Source organism: Gopherus evgoodei, chromosome 17 (genome assembly GCF_007399415.2).
Source record: "Gopherus evgoodei ecotype Sinaloan lineage chromosome 17, rGopEvg1_v1.p, whole genome shotgun sequence".
Classification (NCBI taxonomy): domain Eukaryota; kingdom Metazoa; phylum Chordata; order Testudines; family Testudinidae; genus Gopherus; species Gopherus evgoodei.
The window spans coordinates 22789173-22816012 of NC_044338.1; the positions used below are offsets into that span (position 1 = coordinate 22789173).

The 26840-nt window shown below is 48.2% G+C and overlaps 1 protein-coding gene across 15 annotated transcripts in view; it reads right to left on the reverse strand.

The window, feature by feature from the left end:
* TSPOAP1 (TSPO associated protein 1) overlaps nt 1–26840 on the reverse strand; it is a 181154-nt gene that overhangs the window by 130735 nt on the left and 23579 nt on the right. For all 15 annotated transcript variants that reach the window (XM_030536443.1, XM_030536446.1, XM_030536436.1 and 12 more), the window contains exons 3-5: nt 25410–25538; nt 18289–18465; nt 484–753 (exon numbers count right to left, since the gene is read on the reverse strand). In XM_030536443.1, the coding sequence (XP_030392303.1) occupies nt 484–753; nt 18289–18465; nt 25410–25538 (576 nt within the window). The remainder of the gene's footprint in view (nt 1–483; nt 754–18288; nt 18466–25409; nt 25539–26840) is intronic.

A 26840-nucleotide genomic window follows, 5' to 3' on the forward strand; every position in this document is an offset into this window, starting at 1 on the left:
TAAATATTTTACTTACATTTCACTGTATGGTATATAGAGCAATATCAACAAGTCGTATGAAATTTTAGCTTGCACTGACTTTGCTAGTGCTTTTTCTGTGGCCTGTTGTAAAACTAGGCAAATATCTAGATGAGTTGATGAGCCCCCTGGAAGACCTCTGCGTACTCCTGGGGTACACGCACCCCTGGTTGAGACCTACTGCCATAGAATTCACTCTGGGATATGCTTATTGGGCTTTCTATAGCAACCAGACTTACCATCCTCTCTCTTCATTATACGACATCTGACACTTTATCATACACTCATAGATGTTTTTCAATATCTAAAAGGTCATTTTGAAAACCTGTAATATCTATTTCTAGCAGAGAGGATAATAACTATAATAATCTTAGCAATTACACAATGGTCAAAGTTCTGTAAGAACATTCATTAATTGTCTGATGAATTAGCAAAAACTTCAGATCATTGACCCAGATATCTCACCTTCCTATGTGCTTCCATTGCTAGTGTTGGCTCTCCTAATTGCACCCCCTTTGATAGAGATGAATAATTTATGCTGGTATCTAGAGTTGTCACAGATGGTCCCAAGCAATTGGCAGCAATTGACGAAGAGCTTTTTGAACCAGTTTTAGAGGACTGGAGACACTCCTTGAAATTCTTCAGTGCAATCTGTCTCTGTAACCGTAACACTTCCTTCTGAGATTCCCGCAACAAGTGATCAAAGTCTAGGAGGTTCAGGCAATGAGGGCCCTCCTAAGGAAATGCAAACACAACATGATGTAGCCCCTGTGATTGAAAGGATGGAAAATAGAAGTTGCTGGGTTTTTTTCATGAATTACCAAAGTGTTGTTCCATAGACAACAGACTGGCAACAAACAAACATACCTGCTCTGTTTGCAAACCACTAGGACCAACATGATGGAAGGAGGAAGAAAATGACTGTGACCTAGATTCACAAAGGGACTTTGATGTCATGCCTAGTTTTGGGGCACCTAGAAAATCACAAGAACGCACTGATTCAGAGAGCCTGTGTCAGATGCCCAGGCTCCCTATACAATGTATGGGGAGAGACAGGCACATAAGGATATGATCCACAAAAGCTAGCACCTGGGCAGGAAGCTGCCTAAACTAGCCAATGGGAAATTATGACTAAGTTCTACTCCTTTTTGGAGATAGATGCCTGAGTCCAGGCTGCATAGAAGTGCCTATCTCTGCTACTGAATCATAGCCAGGAATCCTCTCCTGGAGTCAGGTGGCTCAGGGGCCTAACGTACTTCTTGTTAGAATTACATAGACAGGTGCCCAACCCTACACAAAACAGCCAGAGGAGGAGGTGCAATCATGCACCTTATAATTATTAGCCTGGCACTCCTCTGAGATGGGGGAGGCTAAGGTACAAGTCCACCCTCTGCCTGAGGGCAGTACAGGACTCAAGCAAGGGGTCTTCTAACTCTCAGCATCGTGCTTTAACCAATGAGCTTTAGGATATTCTGATGTGGGGCTCTCTAAATTTTTCCTGCTGAAGCTGTTCCATTGTGGATAAATAATTTGGGTCATTGGAGCAGGAGGGCTGGGCACTAGGTCTCCCACCTGCTGGAAGGAGGGGGAGTTTGCCCTCACTACCAGCCAACAGAGTCATTCTCTCTCTCACTGTCTCTCTGACCCAATGATTCCCTCTCTCTATCTCTCCTGTTGGCACTTTTCCACTTGGGACAAATACCTAAAGAGTTATTGGGCCAAAGAGAGATTGTAGTCTGTAGTCTGGTGGTTAGCGTACCCAGCTGGGAGGAGAGAGACCCACAGTCTAGTTCCTCTCCTCCAAGGACTCTTTCATTATTTATCCACAGTGAAACAGCTTCAATGGAAGAGACTGAGGGAGCCCCACTCAGAATAGCCCATAGCCCAGTGGTTAGCACACACTCCTGAGTGGTAGGAGACCCCTGTTCAACTCTTTTCTCTGCCTTGGGAGAAACTGAACTTGGGTCTCCCACCTCTAACCACTGAGCAAGAAATTATAAGGTGGGCAACACCACCTCTTCCAGACAGATTTTGAATGGAACCTGATGCAGGAGGCAGCCTCTGAGCACACCTCCCAGCTCAGGACACAGGCAGATGAACTATCTACCCTGCAGCTCTGGGGCATAGACAGGAGATAGGTTTTAGACACCTAGAGCAAGGCAGCAGTGTGCATGTCCAGAGGCTGAAACATGGGCACCAAGGGAACTTTTACCCTGAAAATGTAGGTGCTGAGTGAGTTTAGGCACCTACAGGGATCAGCAGAATTTTGTGGATCACAGTGAAGCCTAAAACTGAGACATAGTCACCTATGTACTTTTGTGAATCTAGGCCTGTGACTCTTAGATTCGCCTGTGTCAATATGCGACAACAGCTCCCCCTAGGTAGAACACTACCACATGAAGCCATGCAGTCACCTCACTGCTGATGTGACCTTAAGGTAGTTCCTGTATCCTGCACTTATGGGAACTCCTGCATGTACGATAACACCCAGCAGGGAGCGGGTCAGGATTACATTCATTATCCTCATTTTCCCTGCAAAGCAAGGGTCTGCTTTCAATTCTGGCTGTCTGACTTACTCAATGTGAATGTTAGAAACTAAAAACATAAGAACAGTCATACTGGGTAAGGTCAATGGTCTATCTAGCCCAGGTTCCTGTCTTCCGACAGGGGCCAGTGCCAGGTGCTACAGAGGGAATGAACCGAACAGGGCAATTATCCAGTGATCCATCCCGTCATCCACTCACAGCTTCTGGCAGTGAGAGGTTTAGGGACACCCAGAGCTTGGGGTTGCCTCCCTGACCATCTTGGCTAATTGTCATTGATGGACCTATCCTTCAGGAATTTATGTAGATCATTTTTGAACCCAGATATACTTTTGGCCTTCACAACATCCCCTGGCAATGAGAGATGACTGCAGGTTGTGTGAAGAAGTACTTCCTTTTGTTTGTTTCACACCTGCTGTCTATTAATTTCATTGGGTGACCCCTAGTTCTTGTGCTATATGAAGGAGTAAATAACACTTCCTGATTTACTTTCTCCACACCAGACACAATTTTAGAGACCTCTACCATGTCCCCTCTTAGTCGTCTCTTTTCCAAGCTGAAAAGTCTCAATCTTTTTAATGTCTCATCAGACAGACACTATTCCATACCTCCAATCATTTTTGTTGCCCTTCCCTGTACTTTTTCCAATTCTAATATATCTTTTTTCAGATGGGATGACCAGAACTGCACACAGGGCATACCATGGATTTATATAGTGGCATTACAATATTTACTGTCTATCTCTTTCCTAATGGTTCCTAACATTCTGTTTGCTTTTTGACTGCGGCTGCAGATCAAGTGGATGTTTTCAGAGAACTATCCACAGTGATGCCAAGATCTCTTTCTTGAGCGGTAACAGCTCATTTAGACCCCATCATATTGTATATATAGTTGGGATGATGTTTTCCAATGTGCATTACTTTGCATTTATCAACACTGAATTTCATCTGCCATTTTGTTGCCCAGTTACGCACTTTTGTGAGATCTCTTTGTAACTCTTTGCAGTCTGTTTTGGACTTAACTATCTTGAGCAATTTTGTATCACTTACAAATTTTGCCACCTCACTGTTTACCCCTTTTTGTTAGGAAGCAGTTCTGGCTCTTGGCAGCTCTACATATGCGGATTTTAAATGCTGGGGTAGGAAAGGATCTGGAAGGAAACTTTTTAAAATTCTGTCCCAAGAGGGCTGGTTTGTTTGTTCATATTTAGAAAAAGTTAGAATCTGGTCAAACCTGGAACTCAGAAAGTGTGTTTGGCCTCAGCCCTGGCACTGGCTGGTCATCCTGTCCCTATACTCCAGATGCAAAACCTGCAGCTATCACAGCTAAACCAGGGGAAACTAGGGAGACTATCTCTCACAAAAATTCCTGTGAGATTTTTCACCAGTGTGATTCACCTAATATTGCATCCATCAAAGTTTGGGTTTTACATGAAATTTCAGGAGACCCAGAATTGTTTTGACAGGCAAAAAGACCACAAAAGGACAGATCCGTAAAAAGCTGCACTTGTGGATTTTGGAAAAGTTGCTGAAGGAGGCAATGCCCATTCCTCCAAAAAGCCCATAAACCACTGGATTAAGCAAAAAGCCAGGAGCCAGGAAATCTTGGCTCTGTGCCCACATCTGCCCCTGCAGGGCCCTGGTAGTACTCTGCACCTTATAAACATGATTGAATTATAGAGCAGGTAAATATAATTGTCCCCACGTATGATGGAATGTAAATCCTGTCAGGCACCCGAAGAGTTATGGGAGCCTGGGCGTGCTTCTATCCTGGGGAGGGTCTGGTCAGATGAGGAGGTGGCTTAAGAAAATACAGAAAGAGGGTGATGGGGACGAGACTGAGGGAAGGAAATGGTGTGTCTCAGGAAAGCAGCCTGTGAGAAGGCTGAGAAGAGCAGGTGGGCTACTCCCGGGTGAGCTGGAAGCCTGACTGGAGGTAGGAACTCCCATGAGCTGCACCCAGGGGAAGAATGTGCCAGCCCCAGCACAGTGGAGTGGTTGGAGGCTCCAGAGCCTGGGACAAGGTGTAGAGATAGACTATACTAGTCAAGGCGCCCATCCTCTACCCCACGCTTCAGAGCCTGAGCTCCAGCCCAAGCCACAATGTCCACACAACTATTTGTAGTGCACTAGCCAGAGCCCCACTAACACAGGTGGACCTGGCCTGTGAGGCCTGCTCCCAGAAGCAGTCTAGACATACCCTATAAAGTGGTCAGCCAGAGGACCTGGTCACTCCCATGGCTGGAGTAGACCAGAAGACAGTGGGGGATCCAGAGGCAGAGGTGCAGCTTCATTGCATCTTGCCACAAGGCAGTGCAGTGGAGCAGGACTTTGCTACACCATGCAACGGAGGGGGAATGTGAGGCATGACACTACAGGGACTGGCTTGAAGTCAGGATTAGAAGCCATGTCCTCCTGACTTCTGGACCCATGTTGAGTCCACTAGGGCAGTGATTGTTAGCTGGCAGGATGAGCGATGGGTCAGCTGCAGCTTTATGCAAAATCTCTCTCCCCCCTACCCAAACTCTGTAGTGGACAGTTGCTAAGGCCAGGGGGCATGGGGGATCAGGAAGGAGATGCTCAGTCCTTCTGCCTGGCCCAGCTAGGCTGTTGCTAGTGCCATTACAGCCCATTCCTGCTGCTCCCTACCTACACCACATGCAGTTCCAGGACAGCACTACTGGGAGATGCCATGACACAAGCAGCCTGGACTGCATGGCACCCCAATGCTCTCAGGGCTTAGCTATTTCCAGAACATCAACAATTCCCCAGTGCTGCACACAATGCAGGTGGAGAAGCAAGGAGCTGAAGGAGCAGCTCCACCCACAGCACTGCCCACCAAGCCCTACCCAGAGGTCCGTCCACCCAGCTCACATAGAATCATAGAAATGTAGCACTGGAAGGGACCTTGATAGGTCATCTATCCCAGTGTCCTGAACTGAGGCAGGGCTAAGCATCTTCTAGACTATCCCTGCCTGGTGTTTGTCCAACCTGTTCTTTAAAATCTCCAGTGACGGAGATTCCACAACCTTCCTAAGTAGTTTATTCCAGTGCTTAACCACTCTAACAGTTAGGAAGTTTTCCCTAATGTCCAACCTAAACCTCCCTTGCTGCAATTTAAGCCCATTTCTTCTTGTCCTGTCCTTGGTGGTTAAGAAGAACAATTTATCATCTTCCTCTTTATAACAACCTTTTACGTACTTGAAGACTGTTATTGTGTTCCCCCCTCAGGCCTCTCTTCTCCAGACTAAACAAATGCAATTTTTTCAATCTTTCCTTGTAGGTCATGTATTTTAGACCTGTTGTCACTTTTCTTACTCTCCTCTGGACCTTTTCCACATCTTTCCCAAAGTGTGGTGCCCAGAATTGGACACAATACTCCAGCTGAGGCCTTATCAGTGCTGAGTACAGAAAGTGGCAGAATTACTTCTCGTGTCTTGCTTACAACAATCCTGATAATACAGCCCAGAATGATTTTTTTTGTTTTTGCAACAATATTACATTGTTGACTAATATTTAGTCCACTATAACCCCAAGATCTTTTTCTATAGTACTCCTTCCATAGGCAATCATTGCCCATTTTGTATTTGTGCAATTGATTATCTCTTCTTAAATGTAGTACTTCACATTTGTCCTTATTGAATTTAATCCTATTTATTTCAGATCATTTCTCCAGTTTGTCAAGATCATTTTAAATTCTAATCCTGTCCTCCAAAGCACTTGCAACCCCTCCCAGCTTGGTATTGTCCACAAACTTTATAAGTGTGCTCTCTGTGCCATTATCTAAATCATTAATGAAGATATTGAACAGAACCAGACCCAGGACAGATACCTGAAAACCCCACTGGATATGCCCTTCCACCTCGATTGTGAACCTTTAATCCTCTGAGTACGGTTTTCCAGCCAGTTGTGCCGCCACCTTATTGTAGTTTCATTTAGGCTGTATTTCTCTAGTTTGTTTATGAGAAGGTCATCTGAGACCATATCAAAAGTCTTACTAAAGCTGAGGTATCACAACTACCACTTCCCCCATCCACAAGACTTGTTACCCTGTCAAAGAAGGATATTAGGTTGCTTTGACATGATGTGTTCTTGACAAATCCATGCTGACTGTTACTTAACGCCTTATTTTCTTGTAGGTGCTTACAAATTGATTGTTTGATTATTTGCTCCATTGTCTTTCCAGGTACCAAAGCTGACTGGTTTATAATTCCCTGGTTGTCTTTATTCCTCTTTTCATAGATAGGTGCTATATTTACCTTTTTCCAATCCTCGGGTATCTCTCCTGTCCTGCACCCATCATTCTTCAACACAAATCTAGCCATGCCATCTTGTTGGGACCTCAATCCCACAATCCTGTGTTATCACAAAGAATGTTGGGTTTGGCTCATGGCAAGAAACTGCAACTTGTTTTTAATTGCAGATGAAGAATGTTGGGGAGCTGCTGACCTGAACCAGGATATCTCAGGGAAATCACTTCACCCCTCAGAGCCCAACCTTGCCACTCTGCAAAATGGGGGCACTGAGAGTGATGTCTAGTCTCACAGCAGACTCCCAATGTCTCCAGCCATCAGCAGGTAACTCTTATTAGCCCCATTTCACAGATTTGGAACCCAAGGCTGTCTGCAGTAGAAAACATGCACTGGGGTAACCAAATCCATTTAAAATCTATCTAGTTACGCTGGTGCAAACCCCTAGTAAGGGTGTTATAGATGTGCTTAAACTGTAGTTAACAGACTTAGCTTAATGCAAACAAATGAGATGAATTTTTGGATTGTAATTGATTGCTTTCCTGGCAGGGACAGGGGAAGACAAGAACAATGCATTGGTGACCTTCCAGAAAACACCATCCTAGCCACCATGGATGTAGAGGCTCTCTACACAAACATCACACACACAGATGGAATACAAGCTGTCAGGAACAGTATCCCTGATGATGCCACAGCACAACTGGCTGCTGAGCTCTGTGCCTTTATCCTCACACACAACTATTTCAAATTTGATGACGGTATATATCTCCAGATCAGTGGCACTGCTATGGGCACCCGCAGGGCCCCACAATATGCCAATATTTTTATGGCCGACCTGGAACAATGCTTCCTCAGCTCTCGTCCCCTCACGCCCCTTCTCTACCTACGCTGCATTGATGACATCTTCATCATCTGGACCCATGGGAAGGAGACTTTGGAAAAATTCCACCACAATTTCAACAGCTTCCAGCCCACCATCAACCTCAGCCTGGACCAATCTACATGGGAGGTCCACTTCCTAGACACCACAGTGCAAATAAGTGATGGTCACATTAACACCACCCTATACCGAAAACCTACTGACCGCTATGCCTACCTTCATGCCTCCAGCTTCCATCCCGGGCACATCACATGATCCATTGTCTACAGCCAAGCACTGAGGTACAACCACATCTGCTCTAACCCCTCAGACAGAGACCAACATCTACAAAATCTCCACCAAGCATTCTCAAAACTACAATACTCGCACGAGGAAATAAGGAAACAGATCAACAGAGCCAGATGTGTACCCAGAAGCATCCTACTGCAAGACAAACCCAAGGAAAAAACCAACAGGACTCCACTGGCCATCACATACAGTCCCCAGCTAAAACCCCTTCAACGCATCATCAGGGATCTACAACCCATCCTGGACAATGATCCCACACTTTCACAGGCCTTGGGTAGCAGGCCAGTCCTCGCCCACAGACAACCTGCTAACCTGAAACATATTCTCACCAGTAACTGCACACCACACCATAGTAACTCTAGCTCAGGAACCAATCCATGCAACAAACCTCGATGCCAACTCTGCCCACATATCTACACCAGCGACACCATCACAGGACCTAACCGGATCAGCCACTCCATCACCGGTTCATTCACTTGCACGTCCATCAACGTAATATACGCCATCATATGCCAGCAATGCCCCTCTGTTATGTACATCGGCCAAACTGGACAGTCTCTACGGAAAAGGATAAATGCACACAAATCAGATATCAGGAATGGCAATATACAAAAACCTGTAGGAGAACACTTCAACCTCCTTGGCCACACTATAGCAGACCTTAAGGTGGCCATCCTGCAGCAAAAAAACTTCAGGACCAGACTTCAAAGAGAAACTGCTGAGCTTCAGTTCATCTGCAAATTTGACACCATCAGCTCAGGATTAAACAAAGACTGTGAATGGCTTGCCAACTACAGAACCAGTTTCTCCTCCCTTGGTTTTCACACCTCAACTGCTAGAACAGGGCCTCATCATCCTCCCTGATTGAACTACCTCATTATCTCTAGCTTGCTTGCATATATATACCTGCCCCTGGAAATTTCCACTACATGCATCTGACGAAGTGGGTATTCACCCACAAAAGCTCATGCTCCAAAACATCTGTTAGTCTATAAGGTGCCACAGGATTCTTTGCTGCTTTTACAGATCCAGACTAACACAGCTACCCCTCAGATACAAGAACAGAGGGGAAAATTTTCATCTTTATTTCTTCATTGTGGACTCACTGGAGCAGACACAACCAATATAAATTGCCAAAGTTTTCGGAAGGATGACAATTTTCATCAGCAGAAGATCTGCACTATCATCCTCTGCCAGAGGAGGTCTCTCTTACCCCAGCTGTGGAGTGCTTGTTACAACATGGCTGTGGCATTCATCAGTACTAAATCTGAATCCCTTGCTGTGGGAAAGGAGTTTTCTCTCCTAATACTTTCCAAGTCCATGAAATGGACAGAACTAATTCTGTTCCAGATATCATTCACCTGGCTGGAATCTGATGTGCAGTAAGCTATGTAATGCAGCTGATGAAACTCATACCACCATATTGAGTTCATGACAACTACTCTTTGCAGCTTTGGCAGATTGTGATGTTACAGAGGAAGACTGGAGACTTACAAATGTCACTTTGCATTTCTTCTAGTGTGGTGAAATTAGCCCCCAAATCACTCACACACAGCATTTTTTTTAATATCTGCCTCTGCAGCAAGAGGCATGGGTTGCTTGCTGGTTTGCACTAAATTAAAGGATTGATTGCCTGTCACTTGAAGTGTTTAATGCAAGATTCGAGGACTCAGGTAACTCAGCTAGAGATTCTGGGCCTAGTGCCAGAGTGGGTGGGCCCGCAATGTGCAGGTCAAACTAGGGTTGCCACCTTTCTACTTGCACAAAACCAAACATCTTTACCCAGCCTCCTGCCTGCCCCTTCTCAGAGGCCCCACCCCCAGTCATTCCATCCCCCCTCTCTCTGTTGCTCGCTCTTCACACCCTCACTTGCTCATTTTCACGGGACTGGGGCAGGAAGTTGGAGTGCAGGGGGGGGCTCTGGGCAGGGCAGAGGGATTCAGAGTATGGGAGGGGGCTCCGGGGTGGGGCGGGGGGGCTCTAGGTGGCTGAGGGGTTCAGAGTGCAGGAGGGGGCTCTGGGCTGGGGTAGGGAGTTGGGGTGCAGGGGGGGCTCTAGGTGGCTGAGGGGTTCAGAGTGCAGGAGGGGGCTCTGGGCTGGGGCAGGGGTTGGGGTGCAGGAGGGGCTCTAGGTGGCTGAGGGGTTCAGAGTGCAGGAGGGGGCTCTGGGCTGGGGTAGGGGGTTGGGGTGCAGGTGGGTGTGAGGGCTCTAGCTGAGGGTGCAGACTCTAGGATGGGGCTGGGGATGAGGGGTTTGGGAAGCAGTAGGGGGCTGGGGATGAGGGGTTTGGAGTGCAGGAGGGGGCTTCAGGCAGGGGAGCGGTTTAGGGTGTGGGCGGGTGAGGGCTTCAGATAGGGGTGCAGACACTGGGGTGGGGTTGGGGTTGAAGGGTTTGGGGTGTAGGAGGGAACTCCAGGATGAGGACAGGGGGGTTGGAGGGTGGGAGGAGGATCAGGGCTGGGGCAGGGGGTTGGGGCACAGGAGGGGGTCAAGTGTGCAGGCTCCAGGCAGCTGGAGGAGGGACATGCCGGCCGCTTCTGGGAGCCATGCAGTGCGGAGGCTAGCAGGAAGCCTGCCAGCTACGCTGCACGGTGCTGCCAACCGGACAGTCAAGGGTCCAGTCAGTGGTGCTGAACGGAGCCGCCAGAGTCCCTTTTGGACTGGGTTCCAGTCGAAAACCGTACATCTGGTCACCCTAGGTCAAACTAGATGCTCATGATGGTCCTTTCTGGCCTTTAAAGTCTACGAGTCTATGAGATAGAAGAATTAATAACTAAATATGCATTTATTAAAACATGGAATTGTCCTATTGGGTCAGATCAGTGGTCCGGCTAACCCAATACCCTAGGTTAGAAAACAGCTGCTACTAGATGATCCAGAAGATGGGGCAAGAAAACCCTAAGTTGGGAAGTATGGAATTACTTGCCTATAGGGTGCCTGCTGTTACTATGTAACAACATTGTAATATTCTTAGAATCTCTGTCCCTTTCTTGCTTCTACCTAATACCTAAAGGTGTAATTTCTAGCTCAGACAGACATACCCGTAGAACCAGAGGGTTAAAAGGGACAATAAGGTTCATCTAGTCAACCCCCCTGCCAAGATGCAGGACTTGTTGTGTCTAAACCATCCAAGACATCAGGGCCGGCTCTAGGATTTTTGCTGCCCCAAGCAAAAAAAATTTTGGCTGCTCCCCGTCCCACCCCTGGGCTCCCCCCCGCACCCCCTGCCACCCCACCCCTGGGCTCTCCCCCCCAAACCCCCTGCCGCCCCAGCTCTGGGCCTCCCCCTTCCTGCACCCCCCTGCTAACCCAGCCCTGGGCTCCCCCACACACACACACCCTGCCACCCCAGCTCTGGGCTCCCCCTTTCCCCCCCACCATTGCCCCCCCCACATCTCCTGCCGCTCCAGCCCTGGGCTCTCCCCCCCACACCACTCACTTGCACCCTCCTTCCGCCGCAGCCCTGGGTCACTGGTAACTTGCTCCCAGGGCAGGTCATTCAGCAAGAATTTTAGATGTGCACAAAACACAAACAGGATTGGTTCCCACATGGTTACAAAGCTGCAATTTCCAGCCTGTGTGATTGGAGGATGTCTGGATGTGTATTATAAGACTGTCCTCCATAAATGAGGAAAAGTTGAGGTGCCTTTATTATTATTTTGTTCCACTCTTTCTTTCTATGGGGAATTTGCCAGTGCAATATCACTGTCTTCCTTTTAAACAAACAAACAAACAAACAAAAGGCAATGGCTGTTGAAAATAGCAATTCCAATCCTGATAACCACTGGGAAGCATTTCTTGCTAATTTTATCCTACTTTTTCTACAGCAGACTACAGTGGATCAGTATATTTGATTTGGGAGAAATAAAGTAGCAGCTGCCCAAACTGAGCTCAAGCACGCCTGAATTTTGAGGTGTTCAAATCTGGAAGGCAGGTGCTGGGTGTGTGGGGGAGGGCGGCTGTGGGCTCCACTGGGGAGCACGGCAGCATGTATGCAGCAGCATGTCTGGAGCTGCGCGGAGCCAGACACTCTGGTCTGAATGGCATGGTAAGGGGGGTTGGAGAAGGGGTAGGGGGTTCTGTGGTGCGCAGTCAAGGGACAGGGAGCAGGGGGGGTTGGATGGGGTGGAGGTTCAGGGACGGCAGTCAGGGTCAGGGAGAAGGGGGGGTTAGATGGGTTGGGCAGGCAGTCAGGGGACAATAGCGGTTGGATAGACATGGGAGTCCCAGGGGTTTGTCAGGGGACGGGTAGGGGGTGGGTTCCTAGGGGGAAAGTTAGGGGGTGGTCTCAGGAGGGAGCAGTTGGGGACAAGGAGAAGGGAGGCTTAGATAGAGGGTGGAGTCCCAAGGGGCAGTTAGGGGCAGGGTTCCCAGGAGGGGACAATCAGGGGACAAGGACCAGCAGTGCTTAGATAGGGGATGGTGTCCTGGGGGGCAGTTAGGGGCAGGGGTCCCGGGAGGGGGTGATCAGGGGACAGGGAGCAGAGGATGTTGGATGGGTTGGGGTTTCTCTCGGGGGCAGCTGGAGAGAGTGGATGGTGGCAGGGTGGGCCTACCCTCCCTCCCCGTGGAGTGTACTATTTTTTGAATGCTAAAATATGGTATCACTACCCCTCACAGTGCAGCTCTCCATTCACAGCAAGCTGCAGCATGAGGTCTCAGCTACCTCACTCCCTCCCCCTCCCTTTCCTGTTCGTAGTAGCCAAGGGAATGCTGGGAAATGTAGTTCTTCCCCTGCTCCAGGGTTCACTTTATAGGCAGGGAGCTAACCAAGGAACTACAGCTCCCAGGGCCCCCTGTTGGTTCTCATCTCCCATGCTGGATCCCTGCCGCCCCTGCAAATGGGCTGCCCCAAGCATGTGCTTGCTTTGCTGGTGCCTAGAGCCGCCCTTGCAAGACAACCTCCTTTTGAAATCCTCCAGTGAAGGAGCTTCCACGACCTCCCTGGTGCAATCTGTTCCATTGTGCTACTGCTCTTACAGCTAGCAAGTTTTTTCTGAGATTTAATCTAAATCTGCTCTGCTGTAGTTTGAATCCATTGCCTCTTGTCGTGCACTCTGTGGCAAGAGAGAATAGCTTTTTTCCATCTTTTATGTGGCAGCTTTTCAAGTATTTAAAGACCACTATCATGTCCACCCTTGATCTCCTCTTTTCCAAACTAAATATACCCAGTTCCTTCAGTCTTTGCTCATATGCCCTGTGTTCCCTCCCTTTGATCATTTTTGTCGCTCACCTCTGCATCCTGTCCAGTTTCTCCACATCTTTTCTATACATTGGTGACCAAAATTGGACAAAGTACTCCAGCTGAGACCTAACCAGCCAAGTAAAGTGGTACCATCACCTCCCATGACTTGCATGCCGTGCCTCTGCTAATGCACCCTAAAATTGCACTTGCTTTTTTTGCAGGAGCATCACGTTGCTAACTCATGTTGAGGCTGTGATCTATCACAACTCTGAGATCCTTCTCAGCAGTGCTGCTGCCAAGCCAGTTCCCCTCGATTCTGTATTTGTGCATTTGGCTTTTCTTCTCTAAGTGTAGCACCTTACATTGTCTTTGCTGATTTTCATTTTGTTGTCTATAGCCCAGTTCTCCAATTTATCACTATCCCTCTGAATTTTAGCTCTTTCCTCCAAAGTGTCATCTGAAAACTTGATCAGTGTGCTCTCTATTCCTACATCTAGGTTATTAATAAAGATGTTAAACAACATCGGACCCAGAACAGATCCCTGTGGAACCCTCCTTGAGACTTCCCTCCAATCCACCATCATTCCATTCATAGTGACTTTTTGTTTGAGGTTCCTTAACCAATTACATATCGACTTACTGGTACACCTCTACCCTGATACAACATGACCCGATAGAACACAAATTCGGATATAACATGGTAAAGCAGCGCTTCGGGGGGGTAGGGCGGCAGGGCTGCACACTCCGGCAGATCAAAGCAAGTGCGATATAATACAGTTTTACCTATAACATGGTAAGATTTTTTTGGTCCTGAGGTCAGCGTTATATCGGGGTAGAGGTGTAGTTCCACTAAACTCGTATTTCTTCAGCTTACTTATCAGAATGTCATATGGGATTATGTCAAAGCCTTACTAAAGTCCAGGTATATTATGTCCACCTCATTCCCCCTATCCACCAAACCAGTTACCCTGTCAAAGAAGGAAATCAAGCTGCTTTGACATGATTTGTTCTTGGCAAATCCATGCTGCCTGCTAGTCATCACTTCTTCAGCCTCCAGGTATTCGTAAATTAAACATTTATATATTGTTCCAGTAGCTTCCCAGGTATGAAGGTCAGGCTGACTGGTCTGTAGTTCCCTGGCTACTCCTTTTTCCCCTTTTTAAAGATGAGCACCACATTAGCCCTTCTCCAGGCTTCTGAGTCCTCTCCTGTCATCCATGAGTTTGCAAATATTATTGCCTGTGGCTCCAAGATTCCTTCAATGCTCTTGGATCAACAGCATCTGGCCCTGCTGATTAATTCATTCAAACTGATCAGAATATCTCTGACATTTTCTTTAATTATCCTGATATATGTCCCTTGCCCCTTATTGTCTATGGTAACTTCACTAGTCATCCAGAAAACTGAAGCAAAGTCGGCATTGAGCAGCACTGCCTTCCTATCATCTTCCATTACCATCTCACCTTCTCCATTGAGCACCGGCCCCACACCCATGAGCACCTTACATTTGTCTTTGTTGAATTTCATGTTTTTGTCTATAGCCCAGTTCTCCCATGTTAGCATTGATCAAGCTAGCATGGTAAAAACAGAAAGATAGCCACGGCAATACATGCAGCAGCAGAGGCTAGCCACCCCGGGTACATACACTTGGTCTCAGATGGCTCATACAGGGGGCAGCTATCCACCCCCACAGCTTGTGCCACTGTGGCTACACTTCTGCTTCTAGTTCCATCAGAGGTAGCATGGGTTTGTCTCCTCGAGCTGGAAATTACACTTCTCAGTTCCAGCACAGACACACCTTTAGAGCTTAGCAATGTGAGTGAGTAGTCCAAATTATTCCATCCAATGTACATTACCTTGCATTTATCTACATAGACTTTAAACTGCCAAAGTGTTGTCCGTTCACCTTGCTTTGTTGGGTTCTTCTGCAGCTCCTCTCATCCTGCGAGCTCTGTGTTTATGTTGCCAGACACTCCCCATTATAAAAATTCTTCTGCCAGATTTTTTGAAAAGTCTAGTGTCTCTGTGGTTACAGAATAAACTTGACATTTGCCAAGGGGGGAGTCCTGAGCTAAGGGAGTTGCCTATGACTGGCATCAGGGAAATTCAAGATTTGGGCAAGTTATTCATAGATTATTTTTTTAAGGCCTGAAAGCACTTAAAGGGAGAAGGGATAGTTCAGTGGTTTGAGCATTGGCCTGCTAAACCCAGAGTTGTAAGATCAATCCTTGAGGGGGCTACTTAGGAAACTGGGATAAAAATCTGTCTGAGGAGTGGCCCTGCTTTGAGAAGGGGGGTGGACTAGATCACCTCCTGAGGTCCTTTCCAATCCTCATATTACATGACTATTACGTCATCTAGTCTGACCTCCTGTGAAACACAGGCCAGAGGATGTTACCCAGTGATTCCTGCATCAAGCCCATCACTTCTGGTCTAGAGGAGAGCTAATTTTGATCTACAGACCTCCAATGACAGAAAACCCACCACTTTCCTTAGTAAGTTGTTGCAATGGCTAACTCACCTTACTGTTAAACATTTGCAACATTTTTCCAGTCTGAATTTATCTAGCTTCAACTTCCAGCTGTTCAGTCTTGTTCTGCCTTTTTCTGCCTGACTAAATTCCATGTAGATAAGTGAAAGGTAACATGCACTGGAAGGAAAAATTGGAATTACTCATCTCCTTTTCTAGGTTCTAAATCACTGCTAAGCACTCAGGAAGGAAAGGCAGGGTATCATTCTGGCCAGCTCAACCTTAATTCTAACTTCTGAGTGCTTGACTTTGCAACCCTAATTATGGTCCTTTGGTACAGATTTTAAAAATCATTAATATATGACAGAACCCTGGATTTAGTAATGGCCCTAGCAGGGCTTAATCCTGAGAGGTGCTCAGCTCGCCGGCCCTGTTCCAACAAAGCACTGCAGCATGTGTTTAGCTTTCAGCAGTGGGCAGCACAGCTGAAGTCTCTCAGAGGAAGTGCAGTCCAGAGACTAGAGCAGTAGCCTGGGATTTGAGTCAATTCCCTGCTCTGCCCCAGACAAGACACCTAGGGCTAGATTTACAAAGATACTGAGGTGCCTCAACACCAGAATTACGTGTCTCCATCTGGGTTTAGGCCTCTAAATCCCAATTTTAGGCTTCATTGTGACTCTCAAGACTCCCACCAAAACCTTGTAGGCACCTAAATTCACATGACACCTACATTGTCAGGGTAAAAGTTCTCTCAGCACCTACTGCCTCTGGACACATGCACTGCTGCCTCCCTCTAGGTGTCCAGGCACCTGTCTCTCCCCCCCCCCACTCCCTCAAACCCCAAGATGATCCATGAACCAGAGAAGACAGGTGTTCCTCTGCCTAGCTCGTATGCAGGACACAATCCAGCAGGCACACTCAGAGGCACCCTTTTGGATAGGGTGCCATTCAAAGATGGAGGAGATGGCAGTGCTCACCTTATAACTCCCAGTACAGGGGTCAGCGCACTGGCCTAAGATGTGGGAGACCAAGGTTCACTTCCCCTCTCTGTCAGATGGAGAGAAAGGATTTAAACAGGTGCATGGTGGCTCTCCTCTGGCTGTTTTGTGTGGTGTTGGGCACCTGCCTAACTCATTCACACAAGAAACAGCTTAGGTGCCTGAGTAGTTCCTGCTTGTGAATCACTAGCAAAGATAGGTGCCTCCCTGCAATGTGCATTTAAACATCTACTGTATTGGGGTGGGCAGGGCTTAGTCACTGTCTCCCACTGGCTAGATTAGGCAACCCTCCCTCCGAGAATTCTGGCTTTTGTGGATCATATTCTCCCACGCCTGTTGCTCCCCTTGCATGGTACATGGAGCCTGGGTGCCTGACTCAGGCTCTGTTGAGGGCAGTGTGTTCCAGCGATCTCCTAGGCACCTAAAGGTGTGGCATTGTGATGATGAGCAGCATGATGCCTAAATCCCTTTGTGAATCTTGCTCCTAGTCACTTGGTATGTCAATTCTCTTTCTGTCAAATGAGGAAAATAGCCCTGCCCTGCCTCACAGGGGGGTTGTGAAGATAAATCCATTACCAACAGAGGTGTGAGTAGGGGCCAGAGCAGTAGCTGAGTTACTGTCAAGCTTCAGAGACTGCTAGTAAATCTGACAATGCTGGAATATTATTATGTGTAAAAAATGAAGTATTTGCAGTAATTAACTTGTTCTTCTACTAAAACTGATCCCTGAATATTTGGCTCGGGAAAGGAATTCACTCTGGGGCAAGCTGTCCAGAGTACTGAAACACATTCGCTGGCAGCAGCATTTGGTAAAATCACAATTTTAAGTGCTATCAAACAGTTATGCAGAATATTCATGGAAACCAAATTTAGACTCTGAAGCTGTGAGTATGCATGATGGAGACCCACTCTAGGGCTCTCCTCACCCTGTCAAAGAACACAAGCTAAGCTGTGTGTCCAAACAAAACTGCTTGACTTTTGAAAGGAAAATATTTACCACAAGCTGTTTAATTGCAAAATTAGAGGGGGTTCAGAGAAGAGCAACAAGAATGATCAAGGGCCTGGAAAACTCATCTGAAGGGGGACTGAACAGACTGGGGCTGTTTACCTTAGACAGTAGACAAATCAGAGGGGTTGTGATAAAACAGTAAATGGTCTAGAAGTTCTCCTGTCTCATAACACAAGAATGGGGGAATATCAATGAAATCTAAAGGTGAGAAATTCAAAACCAGCAATAGGAAATACTTTTTCTCTGGGCATGTAATTAGACCATGTAACTCAGTGAGATTCAAAGAGAGACTGGGCATATATATGGATGCAACATCCCAAATCCTACTAATTAATACTAACAAACATTTTGGAAGGGAAATAAACCCTCCTGCTTCAAAGCTTAAGCCAGTCTCTAAGTATAAGAGACTTTATGGGGTGCAGGTTATCAAACATCTACCCACTGCAGGGTTCTTGCACCTTCCTCTGACACATCTGGGGTTGGCCACTGTCAGAGACAGGAGACTAGGCTAGCTGGACCGTGGGTCTAAGCCAGGCTTGTAATTCCCACGTTCCTCTCTAACAAGCTACACACCAAGAATTATACTGAAGACATTTGAAAAATGAAAACTGGCCATGCCAATGAGTAAAACCCCAGAAAGACACTCACCTTCCCAGCTGTGATCTTCGCCTGTAGCTCCCGACACTCATGCTGCAAAGCTTCAATCTGTTTATCTTTTGCTAGGAGGGCACTGGCCTGTTCTGTCAGGTCCTTGGCACGCTGGTGGGCGCATGCTTTTTTACACAGCTCTAGGCTGGAGCCCTTCATAGCCACTGGAGCATTTACCTGCAACAGGGAGAGAACAGCAAGGGAGAAACCACACACATGGTGGTGGTGGTGTTAATAATTTCACAGTTAAGCAGCAGGCACAGAGCAAATGACCAGAGCAGGGGGGAATCACTGACTTTTTTGGTTTACTGGCAGCTTCGAAAAATTAAAAAAAAAATCAGTTGAATCTTCTGAAAAATGTTGGTGAATCAAAAAAGTTGACAAAAATATGCTTTGGAGCAAAGGAATCACAGAATATTAAGGTTGGAAGGGACCTCAGGAGGTCATCTAGTCCAATCCCCTGCTCAAAGCAGGACCAACCCCAACTAAATCATCCCAGCCAGGGCTGTGTTAAGCCAGGCCTTAAAAACCTCTAAGGAAGGAGATTCCACCACCTCTCTAGGTAACCCATTACAGTGCTTTACCACCCTCCTAGAGAAATAGTTTTTCCTAATATCCAACCTGCAACTTGAGACCATTGCTCCTTGCTCTATCAGCTGTCACCACTGAGAACAGCTGAGCTCCATCCTCTTTGGAACCCCCCTTCAGGAGTTGAAGGCTACTATCAAATCACCCCTCACTCTTCTTTCTGCAGACTACATAAGCCCAATTCCCTCAGCCTCTCCTCAGAAGTCATGTGCCCGAACCCCCTAATCATTTTCGTTGTCCTCCGCTGGACTCTCTCCAATTTGTCCACATCCCTTCCATAGTGCGGGGGGGCAAAACTGGATGCAATACTCCAGATGTGGTCTCACTAGTGCTGGATAGAAGGGAATAATCACTGCCCTCAATCTGCTGGCAATCCTCCTACTAATACAGCCCCACATGCCATTGGCTTTCTTGGCAAGGAGGACACATTGCTGACTCATATCCAGGCACACTGCTGACTCACATCCAAATGCTCTGTTTCATCTCCAGGCACTTTGAAAAAGAAATGCAAAGGAAATGAAGGACTTGTTTCACAAAGCAGGTGGTGCCCTTATAAGCTTTAGCCCAGGGCTCTCATCTGGGATGAGATGAAAGACCCAAGCTCAAGGCTCCCCCTCTGCCTCTTGTTTTGGATGGATTTGAATTGGTTCTCCCACATTGCATCCCGGTGAGCTATGGGTAGTCTGGGCTCAGGCTGTGCTCAGGTAGCACCTGTTCTACTGTGTGCCCACATAGTCAATCAAAATGACTCGAGGCAGGGGGCTAGACCACTCACAGGGGAGTCCCTGCCCACAGCAGGCAGCATGGGGAACTGAACCTAGCTCTCCCACAGCCCACAAGTGCCCTGAGCTAAAGGCGCCTCTTCCTCTGTCAGCCTGTGAGTGAAGGGAGAGGAGACGACTCTGGAGGGACTGAGGTGCAGATGACTGCTGGGATCCCAGAGACACCAGAGGAGCAGCTGGGCAGAGGGAGATTTGAACCCATCAGCTCTAAATGGAGGTTAATTTGCGTTTCTTGCTAAGAGGCCAAATACCATGAGCCGCAGGAGTGAACAGCAGAGAGAGAAAAAGCCCTGTGCATGAGACACAGCACACAGCAGCTCTGTCTACTCTAGGAAATGCAGCAGGAGTTAATAGCAGGTGTGGCTGGGGCACAGGTCAGCTGTAAGCACAGACAGGACCAGGCGATATCCAGCACCATGCAGAAGCCTGGCTGAACTGTGCATGCATGGCTGAACCAGTGTTGGGCACTGTCTGGCTCTGACTACACATGCATCCCCCACCCAGCTGCACCCACCACCAGAGCCCACTGTCAGCAATGGTGGCATTCCCTAGGGTAACCTTAATCACCGAGTGCTGGCAAAGCAGCCATCGGTCATGGCCAGGCTCCTTTGCTCTTCTCTGGATGCTCAACAGCCTTTACACAAGGGGCAGCCTTGGAAAATCAAAGTTCTCTGCAGAACTGCAAAATGAAGGCAGTTCCCAAGGGTCAGGATTTAATAGAAATCCGCTCGTGGGTGATGCCCTGCCTGCACAAAGCCTGGCTACTTGGGCAGGTGTGAATTTCCTCCTCAGTCAGTGCAAAGGGGATAGATAACTCAGTACAAACTCTTGTTTTCTAATACCTTTCATATATGCAAATCATCCAGCAGCAGGATGTTGGTGCTCCTGGGACCTTGTATCACAAGGCAGGCCCAGTGTGCTGCAGCATATCCGGGCACTGAAGCCAACTCTAGCAACCAAATGCTAACACCTCAGTACCTCTCCCTTTAAGTATACGCCTGCGCGGCAACCATGCACAGATGCCTCCCACACACTCCCTTATTACACAAGGCTGGTGTGTTGTAACTAGACCAGCTAGAAATCAAGTTGTCCATTATACATTTTGTTTCTCTGAGGCTAGCAGCTCAGAGTGTTCATGATTCAATACTCTGAAATCAGGTGTATGTGTTCCTGGTGCTCACTGAAACCCGTTGAGCCTTTTCTGTTCTGGAGAGATACAGAAGATTTTTGATGCAGTTTTAGGAGGAAAAGGGGGATTTTTACTGGTCCATGTTATTTTTGCATCTCAGATCCCCCACTTTATCCACAGTGCCAGGCAACAGTGCCCATGAGATGCTGTTGATTCCTTTGCCCAGTCCCTGAAAGGTGCTTGGTGCTGCACAGAGAACTTGCAAAGAAAGCTCCCATGGGAGAGCTTACAATGGACATTTCAGAAGGGGCACAACCCCACAGCAGGGAGGGCTTCAGCAACCCCAGTCACTCCACTGTACCTGCATCTCAGAGTGGTTCAACGAGGGGTTTTCAACTCTATAAATAGCAATGATCAGGCTCACTTCTCATGGGGACTGCAGAAGGAGAGCTGGCACCAAGCCCAGTAGCACCCAATTCCAGTCTCCAGACAGTGCCTGTTCTGCCTTCTGCTATTGACACTGCTGCCACCTCTTTCAGAGCTGGATTAACTATGCCAACAGCAGAGCTCTGATAACAGTTTTCAAGTACATAAAAGGTTGTTACAAGGAGGAGGGAGAAAAATTGTTCTCCTTAATGTCTGAGGAGAGGACACGAAGCAACGGGCTTAAATTGCAGCAAGGGCGGTTTAGGTTGGACATTGGGAAAAACTTTCTAACTGTCAGGCTGATTAAGCACTGAAATAAATTGCCCAGGGAGGTTGTGGAATCTCCATTATTGGAGGTTTTTAAGAGCAGTTTGGATAAACACCTGTCAGGGATGGTCTAGAATAGATAATACTTAGTCCTGTCTTGAGTGCAAGGGACTGGACTAGATGACCTTTCAAGGTCTTTTCCAGTCCTACAATTCTATGATTCTCCTCCCAAACAATGCCAAGGCTTCCTGAGTACTCAGGAGACTGACACCAGGGGAAATAACCATCTGCCAGTTGCCTGCTGCAAATGGTTGAAGAGGCCCTGACTGAGCAGGTGGGTCTGTAAGCAGCCCTCTATCAAGGCTGTTCTCCTCCTGCCTTTCAATATGAGTGCAAGTCTACACTTCAAAAGCTGCATCAGCACTGCTGCAGCTGTACCACTGTAGCACTTACGTGCAGACGATCCCATGCCAATGGGAGAGCTCTCCTGTCGGTATAGTTAATCCACCCCCACAAGAGGCGGTTGCTATGTTGACAAGAGAAGCTCTCCCGCTGGCGTAGTGCTATCTACACGGGGCAGCGTAGCTGTGTTGCTCAGGGATGTGGAATTTTTACACCCCTGAGAGATGTAGTTATATTGCTATAAGCCTGTACTGTAGACATGGTCTCAGGGTATGTCTACACTTAAACTATTACAGCTGCACCACTGCAGCACTTCCCTGTCAACACTACATACGCGAGCAGGAGGGGTTTTCCCCTCAGTGTTGGTACCCACCTCCCCAAGAGGCAGTAGCTAGATCAGCAGGAGAATTCCAGTGCTGTCTACACAAGGCATTAGGTCCGGAGAGCTAAGGCTCCCCAGGGGTGGATTTCTCCCATAACTGTACCAATGTAAGTGCCTAGTGTAGCCCAGGCTCAGACTCTTCCTCCTAATGAGAAGCCATGACCTGGCAGGGATCTCATTAGTTTTGCTTAGGGGCAGGGTTAGCACCGAACTTGCATACGATGCCTTACGTGTCACTCATTTCCTAGGGGAGATACAGGAGCCCTGAGTGGGAGCAGTGACCTGTCTCAGCCCACACAGCGCATCAGTGCGACCATCTGAATTCGGACTCGGTGCTCCTTCTCCCAGGTTTCTGCCTGCACCTCTGCCTCTGAAAGGCCCTGGCCAGGAGAGAGGGGAAGGGGAAGCCCAGTTCTGAGTGGTAGAGAAGCTTGGACATGTAGTAATACCCCTTGTGTGCTGCCTGGCAAGTGGGCAGAGCTGCAGTGCAGGTTCTCAGCAAAGGACTTTGAGTCACTAAGCTCACCGCAGCTTATACAGAGAAAGGCTCCCCCCCCCCAGCCTGCCCCAGGCATCACCAGGCTGGCAGAGGGCTAGCACACTGTGAGCAGCTGGTCCCACTTGGCTAGGCCATGGAGGAAGCACACCGCTTGCCTTTGACTGCTCAGCAGAGAAGCCACTACCCCCACTTGTGTGTGCATGTTCCAGGAAGTAAATTCAAGCTGGAGTGGACACCTAATGCCCGCACACCAAATCAATGGCTACCCCACTGGTCAGCACTGTCATCATGTCCTCTCCCATCACCTTGCGTGGGACATCTCTTCCCATTCCCGTTCCTACAGCCCCTCACTCTCTCCAGCTCCCGGCTCCCCAGCACACTGCAGACATGCTGCTTGGTCAGGGCAAGACTCTAGCCCCTGGTGCCTGGTTCTTCTCCTCCATTCAGGATCCAGCCTCTCTCTCCTCCGGCTCCAGGCAGGCTCCAGACCCTGCCCCCATGCACAGGCATTACACCTGCCTACCTCAGGCCTGTTGGTCAAAAACTCTAACTTCTTGGCCTCTTCTGGAGCTCCCCTTGCTCTAGCAAGGCCAGAGTGAACCTCTCTGGAGTCAGAGAAAAGCTTTTCCCAGCAAAAGGCCCTGGGCTGGAGAACACCCTGAGGTGGGGGCTGAATGTGCTGTAGCCTGACCATGGTCACAGGCTGGTGCAAACCACACAGGCAGCCTCAGGAAGGGAGGAAGGCATTGCCAGAGCAGGTCATGCTTGCGGCCTAGGTAGCTCAGTGGCCTCTTTCTAACAGGGGCCAGCCATAGCTGCTTCAGCAGAGGTGCAAAAAGCCCTGCAGTGGGTAGTTCTGGACTAACTTGCCCATGGGGAAGTGTAATGGCACAGAGTCCACCCTAGCATGCCCCTTGTGATCAGGTGCAGCATGGTAGGAGAGACCCTTCCTCAGATCCCTCACCCAGGGCATAAACAAGTCCAAGCAGGCTTTCCAGTACTAAAGAGCATCCTCTTCAGAGGTCTTGTTCATTTAACAGGAAAGAGCAACACAAAAGCTTCAATCAGAAGCTTTCCACCCCTGTTTTTCCCCTTTAGCCCCAATGCCAGCTTCCTGGCCTGGCAGTTTGGTGGGCATTCAGCTAGATCCCTATCTTCCCCTCAACTAAACCAGTCCCTCGTGGCTCCCCTGGAGGCTCCACACCCAGTTCACTCCTTTGGAGCACTTTCTCTCCAGGCCTGATCCTCTCTCCAGGAGCCTCTGCTCTCTAGGGAGACCCCACTGGGAATAGCTTCCTGCCCAGCTCCCCTGAGGAGTCTCTCCCTCCCCACCTTCCCCTTTTCTGGGCTCCCTGATTGAGCCCCTACAAACCTGCACAAGGCCCAGGTGCCCCTTCCTAATGAACTGCTGCCCAGCTACCTAGGCAATGAACTAGCCACGGGCAGGGGGGCTGGAACTAGGGGTACTGGGGTTGCAGTAGCACCCCCTGGCTTGAAGGGGTTCCATCACATACAGGGTTTGCAGCTTGGTTCAGTGGCTCTCAGCACCCCTGCTATACACATTGTTCCAGCACCCCTGTCCACAGGTGGAGCTGGGTTGGCTCCTTCTCCTTAGTGAGCTTGTCACAGGGAGGTTAGGTGCTTGATCCTCTCTGGGACCTGCCCTTGGGACAACGGGTCTCTTCCTACCCCTGTCAGACAGGCTGGCTGATGCCCTGAAGCAGAAGGGCTGGTCTTGCTCTGATCTCTCTCCTTTCCTTCCACGACACTGGGGATCTTCTATTACCCACAGAAATGGCCTGTCCATCTTTTTAGTCCTCCTAAGGAAAGAGGGAACAAATCCCAGCTACAGCAGCAGTTGAACTTTCAGAAGGTGAGGGCCCATTTCAAATGATCTCTTCCTAACATTATATCTGGCAGTTACATAGCCCAGTGACTGGTGCCCCGCAGTAACAACTGAACAGTCAGGCAGTTCTGACAGTGCATGTGGGAATGAGAGACAATGCCCACATGCCATGGGGATCTCACCCACCGGCATCCACCGTGACCTCACTTCCCCTCTCATTTCCCATGCTGATACCTACTCCCTCTCCAGCAGCACCTGCTCCCTCTTCCCCGGCACACCAAGGACATGCACACTGCAGACAACCCGCTGAAACCAGCCGGCCAGTGGTTACAATTACCACCAGTTCCCATGCCCCACTCTCCCATGGCCACGCTCCAGTTATCACCAAAGCAACAGGGAAGACTCTCAGGAGGAACACTCTGGTGGATGCTGGCATGTCAATGGGGATGGGGGTAGAGCCGAGTTACCCGATGCAGCAGGGCAATTTGATGGGAGAATCTCGGCCCGAGTGGAGAATTTGCTCTTTCACTGGGTTCAGTGAGAGACAGGCTTTTGTCATTCCTGGAACTGTGTCCGTGGCTCTCGCGGGAGTTCCTAAAAACCCTATCTGGGACACATGCTGTATCTTCTGTTAGCCAAAGGTATAGGAAAAATAACCTGCCAACTCTGCTCCAATGTGTGTTCTCCTCCAACTATGCAGTCATTGCTAGGAATAACTAGTGGCACTGAAGGCCTGGTGGGAGGGGATGGACAGGTAGTGCCATGCCATATGCTGCTGCTGCAAAGGGTTAAACACTTACTACTTTGAGGTTTGCTTCCTGCAGTTTTCTTGCTCTTTCCTCCAGACGCTTTGCGATCAGGGCCAGCTCTGCATTCTTTCTCTTCAAGTGCTTCACCTTCTCCTCAGTCTCGGGAAAGTAGCTCTTCCGCTAAGTAATGAGTGGAATGGTTAACGGCCCTTTTGCTCACCCCCTGCTCACAGCCCTACAGCCCCCCAAACCTCCATCTCCAATCTCACCCTGTCCAGGCAAGGCCCCCATTATAACTACACATTCAGAGAGCAAGAGCTGGCAGAGGGCCCTGGCAGTAGAAGATCCAGTCCATCCTCTGGGGCTAATGCAGGATTCTTCAATTTCTACATTTTCTAGCATTTTGTCTGCTCAAGTTTTACACATCCCAAGTATTGAGGCTTCTACCCCATTTCCCTGAGTCTCTTCCACAGCTTCCTATGCCTCACTTGTCAGTGTGTTTTTCCTGATATTCATCCTAAATATTGCCCCTTTCTTAATTTCATACCACTGACTTCGAGTTAAGCCCCTACATGACACCTACACAATTCTCCTTCTGCTGTGCTTACATCCCTTCGCCGTTTGCAGGCTCTTATGCTGTCCCCCAAAGCATCACTTAGCCAAGTCAAGATTTAGCATTTTCAGCTCCTCTCAAACAGCAATCCTTCCATTCTCCTCAACTATTTGGTTTTTCTCCTCTGAGGTCCCTGCAGTTTATCTGCAGCTTTCCAACCATATGGTGCCCAGGACTGACTGTAAGCTTCCAAGACCACATCCTTGATTTGAGCCATGGCACATTGATCTCTCATGTGCATCTACCTCTCCCCTCAGTCTCTCTAGAGATCACTGCTTTCCCAAAACTCCATCCCAATCAGTCTCCATATTTCGAATGATTTGTCTCCATATATGTTAATTCCATTTTTCCAAGTTGTATCTCATTTTATTTTCTTCCCATGTTTTTATTCTCTCTAAATCCTTTTTTATTATTTATCTGTCCTCACTGATAAACTGCAACTGCTCCCAATTTAGTGTCATCTGGCAATATCATCCACAGGCTGTTTGCTCCTCTTCTAGAAAGTGTTAAGTAAGATGAGACTTAAAACTCCTGCCATGCCCTGATTGGATGCTCCCTGGCATATCTGCTGTTTTCATTATCCTTCCTTTACAGGTCTTCAGTGACGAGATCAGAGTTAATGTCCGGAGTAAGAACTCATGAGACCTGGTTTGATAAATGCTTTACGAAAGCGCCCGTGCTCGGCATTATGGGAGAGCAGGAGTGACACCATAGTTGGGTTTGGCCAGATTCTTTATGTGCTGGGGTGATAGGGCTATCCCAAATCTGTGTATTTTGAAACATATGATTAATTTTAAATCCTTAAAGAAGATTGTAAAGTGGTTGATTTTTAAGTGCATTTTGAAGGAAAAAAAACAACCCAGGCTTAG